Source organism: Anopheles gambiae, chromosome X (genome assembly GCF_943734735.2).
Source record: "Anopheles gambiae chromosome X, idAnoGambNW_F1_1, whole genome shotgun sequence".
NCBI lineage: Eukaryota > Metazoa > Arthropoda > Insecta > Diptera > Culicidae > Anopheles > Anopheles gambiae.
Window position 1 is genome coordinate 220596 of NC_064600.1, and position 14759 is coordinate 235354.

At 50.7% G+C, this 14759-nt stretch overlaps 2 protein-coding genes across 3 annotated transcripts in view; both read left to right on the plus strand.

Moving 5' to 3' along the window:
* The window catches only part of LOC1272261 (protein sevenless), a 32459-nt gene extending 22902 nt beyond the window's left edge, over positions 1-9557 (plus strand). The window contains exons 6-14 of one of the 2 annotated variants that reach the window (XM_061647048.1): positions 171-4302; positions 4637-4856; positions 4922-5628; positions 5711-5904; positions 5965-6072; positions 6142-6767; positions 6848-6993; positions 7146-7205; positions 7742-9557. In XM_061647048.1, the coding sequence (XP_061503032.1) occupies positions 171-4302; positions 4637-4856; positions 4922-5628; positions 5711-5904; positions 5965-6072; positions 6142-6767; positions 6848-6993; positions 7146-7205; positions 7742-8220 (6672 nt within the window). In that variant the 3' untranslated portion in view covers positions 8221-9557. The remainder of the gene's footprint in view (positions 1-170; positions 4303-4636; positions 4857-4921; positions 5629-5710; positions 5905-5964; positions 6073-6141; positions 6768-6847; positions 6994-7145; positions 7206-7741) is intronic. The other variant, XM_061647057.1, reaches the window with a different exon arrangement.
* Positions 9558-10255: 698 nt separating this feature from the next.
* Positions 10256-13765, plus strand: LOC1272260 (protein peste). Its single transcript, XM_311144.5, has 3 exons — positions 10256-11152; positions 12245-12410; positions 12504-13765. The coding sequence occupies exons 1-3, from the start codon at positions 11042-11044 to the stop codon at positions 13736-13738; spliced, it is 1512 nt and encodes a 503-aa protein (XP_311144.5). The 5' UTR covers positions 10256-11041; the 3' UTR covers positions 13739-13765.
* The last annotated feature ends 994 nt before the right edge of the window (positions 13766-14759 follow it).

A 14759-nucleotide genomic window follows, 5' to 3' on the forward strand; every position in this document is an offset into this window, starting at 1 on the left:
TGACACACCTAACCTTCTTCACAATGTCTATACTAACGCATCTAAGTGTTTGTGCCGCTTGCATGAGTTTCTCGTTTGTTTGTTTGTTTCTTTTTTTATGTGTTCGTTTATCTCTTCCTCCGCCTTCCCAAGCGACAATCACTAATGCTGTCTGCTCTGCACTTCGGCAGGAAATTCCCGAATCGAACACGTCCCGCCATTACATGTTCGAGAAGCTGGAACCCGAGCGCAACTATTCGGTGTCGGTCGCGATGAGCAATCCGGCCGGCGAGGGACCGGCCTCGGTGGCGCTCGTTGCCACCCCCCCGAAACCGACTGGCCACGAGGAGGCGCTGCAACCGACCTTCATTCTCGGCGCGGAACGCTCCATCCTGGCGCAGAGTTCGCTCACGCTGTTTTCTGACCCGCCAACGAGCGTGTACGCGAGCGCCGAGCACAAGATACGTGGCACGGCCACGCACATCCGGCGCGGGCTGCTATTCGTATCGGACGATGCCGGGTACATCTACCGGGCCCCTTACTGGCCGGGGGCGGAGAAGTTTCGCGTCGTCATTCTAGCGCCCGGTGCGGCCAACAACTTTCGTCCGACGCTGCTCTCGATCGACTGGCTGAACGAGCATCTGTACGTGTTGGGACAGGCCCGACCAACCAAGCTGTGGCAGATAGCGTACTGTGACTTCAACGGGGGCCATCTGACGGTGGCGATTGCGGGGCTGCAGAGGCGTCCGGACCACTTTGCCGTGGATCCGTACAATGGGTACCTGTTCTGGGTGGTGGGTGGTACCGGGCCCGACGGTGGGCTGTTCCGGCTCGATCTGGGCGACATCTCGAACGGTGTGCGGCACGAGATTCGACCGCTGCAGATGGTGCGTGGACGCAGCTTGGGCGCGTTTACACTCGACCACGCGAACTTCCGGGTGCTGCTGGCGGACCAGGGCCTCAACACGGTGCTGGCAGTGTCGCTGGACGGGAAAAAGCTGGAAGACATCCGGAACAACACGCAGCAGCCACGGTTCGAGCGGGTCAAATCGCTGGCCCGCGCAAACGGCCTGTTCTACTGGACGAATGGGACGGAGGTGTTCGCGGAGGATTACCACCGGCTGCACGACAGCTACTACCACAACGCGTTCCCGATCGCGGCCAACAACACGTATTTCAGCATCAGCGTGAACCTGACGGCGGAGCAGCCCATCCCGGTGCCGGTGAACCCGCCACGCAACCTGCAGGCGCTCGCGTCCCCCGACAAGCTGAAGGTGTCCTGGGACGTACCGTACCTGCTCGGGGTGAAGGGGCGCGGCGCCTGGCAGGCCTGGAGCTACCGGGTGGAGGTAAGCGACGAACAGCTCGGCAGCGTCCTGCACGTGGCCACCGTGAACGGTACGAGCTACGCGTGCGACACGGCCGGCCGGCTCCTCCCGAACCGCGTCTACAGCGTGCGGGCGGCCGCCTTCACCGCGGCAGGCCGTGGCCCCTGGAGCCGGGAGTTCCGGGTGCGAACGCTGCGCCCCGCCAGCCGGCACCATCTCGTATGGGCCAGCACGGACGGTATCGTGCGCAGCGACGTTATCGGCGAGCACGTGGCCACGCTCATACCGCGCTCGCCCGAGCTGGACGGTGCGGCCGTCACCAGCCTGGCCTGGCACGCCCGCACCCTGTACGTGGTGAGCAACTCCACCCTCCGGCTGTACCGCGAGCCAGCCGTACCCGGTGGCGAATGGGCGAAGGTGCGCGAGCTCGAGTCGGTCGAGTGCGTGGCAATCGATTGGATCGGCGAGCGGCTGTACTACTCCAACCCGGCCCAGCAGCTGATCGTACGGGCCGGGCTGCAGGGCGAGCAGCCCGAACCGATCCACAGCGTGATGAACGTCCGCGAGATCCGGTTCGATGCGTACCGCGGCTTCATCTACTGCTCGTCCGGCCTGATACTGGAGGCGTTCCGGCTGAACGGCAAGAGCCGGGTGCTGTACTTCAGCGAGAAGCGGTTCACCGACAAGCAGATTATTGGCCTGACGCTCGACCACGACGGCGAGCGGCTATACTGGATCGTACGGGGATACTCGCATTCCCATCTTTACTGGGCACCGCTGGCCGGTACGGCCGCCGCTCGATCTGCCTCCGGATCGGGATCGCTTCCCTCCCTTCCACTCGCCGATCAAAAACCGCTCGGTTCGCTGGTGCACTTTAGCGATCGGTTGCTCTGGCTCAAGGAAAGCCAAGTGGTGGTGGGGGACGCGAGGGGAGAAAATCTGGCCTACATTCGCAACCACCATCTGAACGGGACGCGCGCCCTGGCCCTGATCGATCCAATGCCGGCAACGCCCTCGATCAACGTGCTGCCGGCCAGCGTCAACGCTAGCTCGATACGGGTGACGGGCGACTGGCGACGGTTCAACGTGAGCTGGACGCCGGTCGAGAACGTCAACTACAGTGGGGTGTTTTACAAGCTGACGCTCAAGCTGCCGGACGCGCGGGACATCGTGCAGGAGCTCACCGTGCCGTACTTTGTCTACGGTGGTGGAGCAGGCGACGAAACCGAGAATGAAGGCGTCTCAGCAGCGAGTGCCGAACAGTGGCCGATACCGCCGTACACTCCGATCGACATAACGGTGCACGCTTTTACGTACTGGCGGTCGTCCGGGTTTTCGACCGTTCGACGGCACACGCCAGCAGGCAAACCGTCGGTACCGGTGGCGCCCCGTGCCTACATCCAGCATCACTACCTGCCTGGGACGCACGAGCTCAGCACCGGTATTGTGTTCCGGTGGTCACCGCCCGTCGAACCGAACGGGCCGATCGTGGCGTATCGTGTCGACTGCTGGTCGACTGGACAGGATGATGTGCGCCGGACTGTGCTGGATGGGGAGGAGGTGCAAACGGGACATACGGAGCTGCTCATTCCAGGCGCAGTACAGCCGAACATGACCTACTACCTACAGGTGCGCGTCTGCAACGTCGACCACAGTGGCGATCCGAGCGAGATGCGCTCGATTCGGTTGGCAGATGGTCGACCTCTGCCACTGCTGTACGTAGCGACCCAAGATCACATCCTACTGCTGGATCTCGATAGGCGCGAGAGCACACCGATCGTGGCGACGGCCGTGCCAGCCCTGCTGCTGGCCGAGCTGCGCCACGAGCGCAAGCTGCTGTGGGTGAACCTTAACGGCGAGCTGTTCATGTACGACGAGGCAGACGGGAAGCGCAAAATCGCACAAGTCCCGTCTCGTGCGACGGCACTCACTGTTGATTGGGTGGCGAGGGCAGTGTATGTGCGTTCACAGACACCGTCCGGCAACGGGAGCACTCTGCATGCGTATGATCTGAACCGCTTCGAGAGTGGTGGGTCGGATCCAGTGCATCGGATGGTCAGTCTACCGGCGGAACCGGCTGTGATCGATCTGTTGCAGGTGCGGCCTGGTGTGGCGGAGTTGGTGGCTGTGTCGCGGTACGCCCGTGCCGGTTATATCGTGTCACTGGACGAACCGGACCGTGAGCCGACTCCGTTCAACTGCAGTGGGGAGGACGTCGAGAACGAGTGGAATCAACGGCTGTGTGGCGAGTACGATGGCGTCTTTGACGTGGATGGTCAGCATGGAATCGTGCAGGATGAGGGCTATCTGTACTGGATCGGTCCAGATGATGGGACGGTGTCGGTGCGTGCACGGGACGGCGCACCAACGAGCGACGCTACCACCCAACAGTTCCCACTGACCGGTGCCGTTGTCCTACTGCCAGTGCAGCACCGACAAGCCTACCCACCAGAGCGTTGTCTCGTACCGGTAGTACAACAGATCCAATACCTGCCCGAGCTGTACAACAACACGGAGAGCTCGATCACGCTGCGACTTCCCGAACCGGAACGACACACCGACTGTGAGCGCCGACCACCAGCCGTACGCTACCGCATCCTGTACCAGCAGGAGGACGAAGCGTCTGCCGACCTGCACATCGACTACTCGTACGAGAGCAGCCGCACGATCGGGAACCTGCGCCCGTTCACGAACTACCGATTCGGGGTGGTGCTCACAAGCTACTACCTAGCGGCGGCGACGACCGCTCAGCGACTGCTGGTTGGGGGCGAACCTTCGATCACCGAGCTGCCTAAGCGCTCCATGCCAGTCGTGTTCCGGACGGCCGTCGGTCCACCGTCCCGACCGGAGGACATTACTGCGTGGCCCGTCAGCCCGACCGAGGCAATTGTAAGCTGGATACCATCGCGCCAGAAGAACAGCCATCACGTTTGGTACGAGATTTGGCGAGCAGAGCCCGACGAACATAAGAACCGACAGCAGCAGGTTGTTACAGGTATGTGTTGGTGGTGTACCGTTTAGATGATGGGCAACCGGTACTATCGGATTCGAATTCGGATCATCAGAATCCGAAAGTAACAGCGATTTTTGTATGGAATTAAGATTGTTCATTGCTGTTCAAACTACATGCGATAACCAGCATATTTCTACTCGAACAGTGCCTAACGAGGACAGTTCAAGACAATTTTTGCCATAGTAATAAAACACTGCATTCAAAATGCACTGACGATAATGCACACACAATATTTAGAAAAAAACCAACGGTTCGATTGCACGCACAGTGTATAACTAAAACCTTTCTAATTAACCTCTAATCGATTCGTTGACAGATTTCAAAATGGACGATACATCCATGACGGTGGAGATTACGCGCCTGCAGCCGAACCAAACGTACATCGTGTGGGTTCGTGCGTACTCCAACTTTCACGCCTACAGCGACAGCGACAAATTTCAGATACAGACCTTTCCCGAACCAAGCGACATACAGCTGCTGTCGCTCAATTCAACCGGCATACGGCTGCGCTGGATACCGCCGGTTAATTGTCAGAAGTGCGTAACCTGTGAGATGCCGGCTTTTGCTTCTGTTACTGATTGACCTTTCGCTCCCAATACAGGTACAAGATTCAGTACGCGATCGTTGGGCAGAGCACCTGGACGACGATGTACGACTCGCAGGGACCGAGCACACACTGGTACAACTACCACTACGAGTTGAACGGGCTGATGCCCAAGACGCGGTATCAGTTTGTAGTGCTTTTGCACTATCCGTATCGAGACGAGCCTTATGTGTGGCCACGCGAGCGGGACATCATCTTTGAAACGGCAGCCGACAAACCGGCCGCCCCGGGTCGCCCGATCGTAACCAAGCTGCGCCAGGACGTGTACAAGGTAAGCTGGGAAGCGGCAAAGGATAATGGTGCCATCATCGAAGAGTACGCGCTCGAGGTGCTGGTCAGCCAGTTGAACCGGGCGGCTAGATTTGTGCTGTCGCCCGATGACGACACCGCAGCCGGTGAACTGGCGCCCGGCGTGGAAGGTAGCAATGGGACAGCCACGGTTGGCGAGCTGGAAACATACGATGAGCGCTGGAGCCAGGTGTACAATGGCACGGACGTCTACTGGATCATCCCGGAACGGCATGCGATCCAGAGGAATTTGTTCCGGGTACGGGCCCGGAACTCGTACGGCTGGGGCCCGTACAGTGACGAAAGCCGACCGACCGGGCCCGAGCTGTACGTGCAGCGCACCATCATCTACATTGCCACCTTCGTTAGTACGCTCGGCACGATTGTCGTGGTTGTCGCTCTGACTGTTATATTTTGTAAGTACTGTATTTTGATGTACTACCAGACGTGTACGCAAATATCTGCTATAATGTTGTCTGTTCGTCTACACGCGTGCAGTAATTCGCCAAACCGACAAGATGAAGAACTTTCAAATGGATCCGGCTAATGCGCGACTGTCAGACGTGGAGCTGGCTAACTTGCGAGAACTGCCACGGCGTGGTAACTTCGTTCAGACTACCAACATTCTGTACAGCTCCGGCTCAATGACAGACTCGGAAATAGCTCTGTTGCCCCGCATTCGTCTCGATCAGGTATGGATAGGGAAATCCAAGATCATCTACACATCACACTCATCCGTTGTATTTCTTTAGATCTTCATGGCTAGTTCGTCGCTGCTGGGCAGTGGAGCATTCGGCGAAGTGTACGAGGGAGTCGTTAAGGGTGTTGATGGCGAGGCGGAAACTCGAGTAGCCATCAAGGTAAGTGATAGGTGATGGGGCACAGCTGCTCGATACGTATGCACTATTTAAAATTTATTATTTTTGCAGACACTTAAAAAGGGTGCCAAACTGCACGAGAAGCAGGAGTTCCTCCAGGAGGCGCAGCTGATGAGTAACTTTAAGCATAAGCACATTACGCGCCTACTGGGTGTCTGCCTGGAAGCGGACGCACTGCTCATCATTATGGAGCTGATGCAGGGTGGCGATCTGCTGAGTTATCTGCGGCGCAGCCGCTCCCTGCCCGGTCAGGCCGCCCGCCTTACGATGCTCGACCTCATCTCGATGTGCCAGGACGTGGCGTCCGGCTGCCGGTATCTGGAGGAGATGCACTTTGTGCATAGGGATCTCGCCTGCCGCAACTGTCTCGTGTCGTCGACAGATCCGCGCGACCGGGTGGTAAAGATCGGTGACTTTGGGTTGGCGCGCGACATCTACAAAAACGACTACTATCGGAAGGAGGGCGAAGGTTTGCTGCCGGTGCGCTGGATGTCGCCGGAAAGCCTGGTGGACGGTGTGTTCACTTCGCAGTCCGACATCTGGGCGTTCGGGGTGCTGCTGTGGGAGATCATGACGCTCGGCGAACAGCCGTACCAGGCGAAAAACAACGTCGAAGTGCTAAACCACGTGCGCGAGGGTGGCCATCTCGACCGGCCCAAGGTGTGCCCGAACGAAATGTAAGCTAGCTCTTCGGAGAAGAGATGGGAGGGGGGAGGCAAAGATCTAAATTATACACGACCACCTTTTCCACCGACAGGTATGAGCTGATGAAGTACTGCTGGAAATTTTCCCCGGAGGAGCGACCGACGTTCCGTTACTGTTTGGAGGTACTGAGAGCGCTGCGCGAAAATACCAGCGAAGATACGCAGATCATCGCACCATTTCCGGCGAAGCTGCAGCAAGGTAGGACTGCACGTAAAAAAATGCTTTCGCACACACACGCACACACACGCGCGCGTCCTATCTTTGAGCACTTTACACTTTCGTGCGCGCGCACTTTACACTTTCTTTGTGCACTGCTCCGCAATCAAGCAAACTCATTCATCTCGTTGCAGAGGCCGTTACCAATCCGGCTTACCTGGTGTCCGAAAGTGGCCAGGTGTCACCACTGTCAGGTAGATAGCCTTTGCACCTCGGCACGATGTCGCCCGAATTACATCCAAAACCATCAACTAGCACCTACCAGTACTACTGAACTGTCATTAACATGCCTGCTCGTTGTCATTGTCATCGTTTCATCGAAATTTCAATCATGGCTTCTGATCGTTACTTGAAACTAGAACCTTGATTCTAGAACCTCTAAGAAAATGAAATGAAATGAAATGAATTTTTGTGAGGTATTCTTTTTTTCTGAAACACAACTTAGTACACCTTCTGAACTTGTCGCTGTCTGAACTTGAAGCTGTCTAGTTTTGCTATGGCATCTTCATCGTATCCCAATGAGTTACAGAAAGGGTTCCAACTGTTTCAGGTAAACTGATACTGAACCTCTTCACTATGGAATAGATCAGGAGTTTACTTACTGCAATATTTTACCGCTCATCCCTAATCTCACACGCTTGCTTTCAACTGCTTGTGCAAGGTGCTGCGTATTTTGTGCTACTTTCCTAAAGATCTGCTCCCTCACAAATATCTGCTCATCTGTTTGCAGGGTCGCTACGATACAGTGGTAGCGATGCTGGCCTGATCGCTACTCCACCAACCTCCAGCAGTGGCAGCAGCGGCGCCACTGCATGTCCCGGTCCTAATACGCCCAAATACCTGGAGCTGGTGTACGAGGACAGCGGTGATTTGGATCAGCCGGACGGGTTTGTCGCATCTGTCGATCGGGTCAGCCCGATACCGCCAATGCCCACCGACAATGGGTACGAGATACCGATCACCGATAGCCGCGGCCAGATTCAGTTTGCCGAGATACCGACTACCAGCCATCCCCCCCAAACGACATCGCAGCGTCAGGCAAGTGTGCCCGTGCTCCTACCAAACCTATCGGTGCTGCTGCCAGACAGTGCGAGTACGGGTGCTAACCGGGACTCTCAACAGGTGGAACCACCTTCACTATGTGCCGCCACCGCTAGCACCACCAGCAGTAGTATTATCGAACGGGAGGAACGGCAAACGAGAAGCTGAGCGGAGACGGACCGAACAGTAGCAACAGTTGATGTTGCCGTTCGGATCGTCAGCGCAGGTGATATGGCGACTGGTTTTTACATAGAGTTGTAAACAGTCCCAAAAGTAAGGCTGCAAATGGTGCGATAGGTGCGAGGGATTGTGCAAACAAATGTGTGGGAATCAGTGCGATGTAATGTCTTTGTACGGGCTTTTTTATAGTACAATGCCCAATGTTAATTCAGTAAATGCCCAGAAACAGCGCTTCGCGAACATGGTGTCTGTACCAGCTCAATAAAAGAATTAGAGATAGCTTAGAGTACCCGAGCGATGGTAACCAACAGCAACTGGTTGTCTGTATTAAGTGTAACATCTTACTCGGTATAGCAAAACGCTCAATAATTGCGCAAAAAAAAATGTTTTACTAACAAGCGTTAACAAAACACGCTAGACAGATCTGTCGTATAGCTCGGATAGGTGTACTTTTGATAGCAAGGATTTAACATAGGGGTGCTTTGTAAATACTGATCATAGAGTTTATATATCAACTGTACACATGCAAGAAAGAACCTAACGGGGTACGAAATTAAAGTTCTTCCTTGAGCAACCGACCGGTTCTTGTCGAACATTCTAAAAGTAACATTCTTATGAAACACTGCAACATGACAACACAAGTATTATACCAACACAACAAACGATACCACTCGCGATACGTGTTTCAATGGCTTTACGAAGTCAATCTTAGGAACCGAATATTTATAAACCGAGCAAGAGTCGAACCCAATGTCGAATGAAACTGTCCCCGAAACCCTACTAGCGAGATGCGTTCTGCGATTCAAGATGGTCGAAATCATATTTACACTACCTGTATTACCATAACCTATTTCTTAAAAGTCTTAAAAGTCGACCTTCGGTGACGCTTCGCTTCTCAGTGCGTTTGATGAGAAAAATACTGCAAATACTTAGGCGTTAAGCAATTTGTTGTAAGGGAATGAAAGATTAACCGTAAATGAGCAACTAATATTTCACGTTGGGATACTATTTAACAAAAAAAGGGAAAAAACAAAAATTAGGAAATCATTCACACCCAACGTGAATCATCCTATACCAAAACCGTTAGCTTTGATTGTTAGTTTTAAGGTAGCAGCTGCTGAGCATATATGAAGGTTGTTTAAGATTGAACGGTAAAAAGCAAGCAAATCGTTTCATTCATATCAAACTCGGAAAGTCTTCCGACAAGCTATTAAGCGGCTCAAATCAGGCATACGCCCGGATGCGCCAAACCAATGTAAAAAAATCAGAAGTACTGACTGTTTTTCTGTTCCTGTGTCAAATAAATGCTAACATTAACTGTTTCATTGCGTGCGTCTCTGTTGTTTTTGTTTGTCCCAGTGCTGATAAAGTCAGATCAGTTATTTCTGTACCGGTTTTGATAACGTGTCGTAACTTGTGAAATCGATCGAGTCCGCGTACGGATGATTTGTTGAGCGAAATATCGGTTTTGTGTTGTTTTTTTTTCCGTTCGATTACTTTCATCTCTCTCGGTTGTATTTGTAAACTGTCACAATTAGAGGTTTGTGCCAGATTATGGAGCAAACGCTCCGAGATTAGATGCGACAATGAAAGAAAACGCAGATAATTCATTACATTAAAACAATCAAATCGTTACTCACCTCCACCCCCCCCCCCCCTCCCAAAAAATGACTGAAACCTGATAAGACACCAAATTCCCGCTGGACATCAACGCACCACGCACTAAGAGCTCATGAATGGACGCGAATTGGTAGAGCGTATGAATAATTACACTCTACAGACTTACGCTACCGACACACACAGCCTGCGAGGCGGGTAGCCTCTGGTGCCAGTGCGCGGTCCAGTGAAAGGGCGCTATGCTGACGAGAACTGTGACAAGGTCTGCAGGATCTTGTACTGCTGATACAATGGCTGTAGACGCAATTAAAGCAGAGAGAGAGAGTAAAAGAGAAAGAGAAAGAGAGAGAGAGAGAGAGAGAGAGAGAGAGAGAGTGAGAGAGAATTCGTGTGAGAGCACGAGAGGTCGATAATCATTGACACCGTTGTAACGCCAGCGCACTAGATCAAGGTTTGTACATCACTTACGACTTTAAGCACCTTCCGTTCGGCAGCGCTTCCGGACATTGAATTGTGAGCTGCAGTTCTTCCTCTCCGTGCCTAATAGTTCGAAACATGGAGACATTTCGCATTGCTTCTAATAAACGATGTACGTGTTTCATTGTTTTATCATTTCGTCTAAGTTCCTTTTTTTATTAGATTTTGAAATGATACCTAGAGCTCTAAATTTTTAATATTTGCCAAGTGTAAACTCTTCATTTGCCAAACCAAGTCTTCCACACATATTTCATATACCGCTAATGGCATTCACATGGTTTACCGTCAACGAAGTCACGGCACAGGTATTTTGCGACAACTTCACATGACGCACATGACAAGCAGCCACAAGTTTCAACTGCAGTGGAAGGGGCTGAGAAAAATAACGCTACTCAGCCTTGCAGCAAAGTGCATCGGAGCTAGTCGCGTTACCTAAGCCGCCCCACCATCAGATCGAAAGTAGTTGCGGCTGCTGGCTAGCTTGCTGGCACTCTTCACTAGCGAATCATTTGTAGTTAAGGTATCGTTCGCGAATGTCATGCAGCGATTCATTGGTTGGAAGTGGCACAAGCTCGGATAAAATCGACAGTCAACCGCAGGTCATCTCGATCCTTCCGATTGGTCCACTGGCTCATCTATCACCAATCAACCACGAACGTGCCGAACGATCCTTCCATCGACAAGTGGAAAGTGTACATTCCGGCAATTCCAGGCGATGGGCTGCTGTCGGTGGTATCTGGTGGTGGGATTAGGTTTGGGAAAAGTAGGAACAGGATTGATATTTCTGTTCGCTTGGAGGGACATTTTCGACATACTGGTGACAGAGGTAAGTGCAAGTGGTTATATTTATGTGTGTGGTTATCGTAAATTCGTTAAAACTCACATTTATTGTATATACAGCAGTAACGATAACAAAGTTTACCAACGTTACGTAGTGCTTCTATTAGAATTATTGCTCTGCCAGTGTTAGAAAAGGCCGTACAATTAGAACCGTTTGAGTAGATGAGTTCAAAGACGTGTATCTTGACCAACGTTGCGTAGTACCAACGTTATAAAAAAACCCACTAGTGCCTGAGTACATCATTTACTTAGATATTTTTGACTTGGCGAGTTCTAAGACGTGAATTTTGACCAGCATTGAGAACTTATTAAGAAATATTAATTCAGTATTAGAATATACCATTAACTAAGAACCGTTTCACTAAAAGAGTTCTAAGAGAGTTCAAAGCGAATCTTATTATTCATAAGTACATAATAATCGCCAAATGTGACCAATGATTAGCACCATTCGTAGATAAGAAATTAAATCTACTATCATCTATCAGTTGCAATTCATACCGAATTCACAAAAGATGCATTACAAATATTGAAAAAGTTTCACACAGTGCTTTTCACTAACGGAATAGGCCTCCGACGGCTGGTTCTTTTAATCTACGGAATCGTCGTCACTTCCTAGCGTATCTTCTATTATTAATATATTCCACATTTCCTTGCCACCTAACCCTGGCAGCGAGCTAGAAGGACGCCGTGTGCGGTTGTTTACCGCGCAATTCTATCGCAAACCTGATTGAGATGACGACAATAACTTGACATGATCGTGTATGCACAACTAATAGGCGCCCGGTTGTCACAGTCCTCTTACAAAACCGTTCTCAGCTGTGGGGCACTCAGTGGGGTCAACCGTTGTAAGGTGATTTCGTTTTTGTTCCGGTATCGGTATCAACGACGTGCTCTAATAGACTCCGCACGTGCACGGCGAAAAAACAAACCGGCAAAACAAAAACGGTTCGGCGTATATGGGGATGCGCATTGGTGGCGTGATCATCAAGCCCTTATTCTTATTCTTGTAAGCTTTTTACCGTTAATGAGGTTAATTGTTTTGTTGTTGTTGTTTTCGTATTTTTGGTCAACTTCTAAGGAAAAATCACTTCTACCTGGATCCACGTTGTACAAAGAATGGCGTCGTCCTACGGAGCGTCCAAGCTGGCAGTTCTACGTGTACAACTGGAGCAATGCGCAGGCGATTCTAGAGCATCAAGCTTCATCGGCTAGCTTTCAGGAGATCGGACCTTTTCAGTATGAAGGTGTGTATTTGTAGTGCCTTAGTAAACTAAGCACCCAATGATACTAATTAGAATTCAATTACCATTCGCCGTACGCCGCACGCCCACGTACAGAGGTCGCCGAGGTGGTAGACGTCAAGTACCATCAAGCAAACGGTACGCTGTCATATCGCAAACGAACCTTCTTCCGGCCCAGTGGCCCCCACAGCACAACTACCAACGGTACCGAATCGGAACGAATCATCAGCGTTAATTTCGTCGCCCTGCTAGCGTCCCATTTTGGCCACAGCATGGACTACTCTGTGCAACGCGAGCTATCCTTCATGCTGCACAACTTCCGCCAGACCGTTACCGTGACTAGAACGATCGGACAGCTGCTGTTTACCGGATATCGGGAACCCATGATGGAACCGTTGCGCAAGTTAGTCTGCCCCACCAAACGTCGCAGTGTGGCATGTCAGGATGAACGGCTTGCCTACTTTCGCTCGTTCAACGTTACCCGACGTGCTAGCGAAGTTTACAGTCTGGACGTCGGGCTGAAGGATCGCTCGAAGTACGGAACGGTACGATCGTGGGGCGCTGCTTCAGTACCTGCGGCGCACGGAGAGTTTCATCCGTGCGACGGATTTGCCGGCCTTACTGGAGAGTTTTTTCCATCTCGCATCGAACGCGACCAAGCTATTGTAATTGTTCTGCCCGAGCTCTGTCGCAGGTTAACGCTGGAGTTTGATCGCGAACAGCTCGTGGCTGGTATTATGGGTTTCCGATACGCGGTGCGGTTAGTACGTCCGTTCCGCTCTGCACAGATGTCGGAGAGCAACATGCAGAGCTGTCCGGACACGTCCATCCGGTTGGGAAGATATGGTATACTGAACACGAACGAGTGTAACGGATTCCCACTGTACGAATCGAACCAAGCGCATGTTTCCAGCAATGAAAGTACTTCGTTCTCTTCAGACAGTGACCTGTTGTACTATTTGCTGGAACCTACCACGGGAACGGTAATCGAGTCAAACATTGATCTAACGTACCACACGTTCCTGCGCCCAAACGAGCATATTGCGCTGTTTCAGAGCGTTCCCGAGCTGCGTATACCACTGTTTCGTTTTGCTCGGTACTATCGATTGAGCGAGCTGAAGGCAGCAAAGCTTCGGCAGTTGCTGCATCTACTCGACGTTGGGCATCAGATAGCGCTGGCTGGTTGCGTCGCGGGCCTTACGATCATTTTGTTAGCGGTAGTGTATGCCTGCTGGAAGGCGCAACGGCCGAGCAAAACTAATAACGATCAATACCGCATCATTGGTATGCAGTTGAGCGATGGTGGGCGTGAACATAATTTATTAAAGTAATACATTTAAAGCAATATACTATGCAAATATTTCAGTCGCGTTGTTTTGTTTCGAACGTGTTGAAATTTAGATTTAAAAAAACATTAAATTTACTATACAAAGCCAAAAGAAATACAACAGAAGTAGTACATATAAAAAGGTCAATACATGCAAGTATATTACAACAAGGATATTTCCATATTACATTTTGAAGTACAGTTGACCCTATCATAACTAGTAACCTTCGTAACGAATTTTATAACGAACCAACTAATCTAAATGCTCAACAAATATCCCTTTTAACGAGCAAAATCTCGCAAAACGTGTAGCAATTGTTGCGTTATTAATACATTTTTGTATCATGAACGGTAATGTTGTAACATTGAAAAGAGAAGGAGAATAGAGCACCATGGACAAAAGCTGTTTGTAATATTTACTACACATTTATAAAGACTTGTGCTGTTAATGTTTAAAATCAATTAATCTGTAACGGCGACCAGAAGAGGCGGTTGGTATCATGTTGTGAAAATAAACAGAAAATATCATTTTCAAATAAATATGTGTTGAAATATTTAATAGGATTTCTAACATTTTCAGATAGATGATGTTAACTTTGTTATAGAATTGTGTTGTCCTTGGAACCAATTATACAAAATATATGAAAAAGAGTTATGCAACTGTATGTTCCACATCTAAAGAAAGTCCTTGAAAAGGGCTAAAGCTCTTACTGTTACCATCTTTCCATCTTTCAACAAAAACTTTGAAGTTTCTGGCAACAAGAGCTTTTGTAATTCCAGCAGATGAAATCGAGCAGTTACGATTGTATATGAAGAGGTAGGTACAGAATGTGCGCCACTGTACAGCCAGCTCCCGAATCAAGCGATTCTTAAATTACATGGAATCGGAAATACGTTGATTTCTAAATTCAACGGTTAATGTGTCTAAAGTGTAGAATTTGATCCAAGGAGTTTCAAAAGCAAAAAAAAAGTTTTTAGCTTGCATTCTAAAATAATAAAAAAGCTATAAATGTGTGAAATTTATG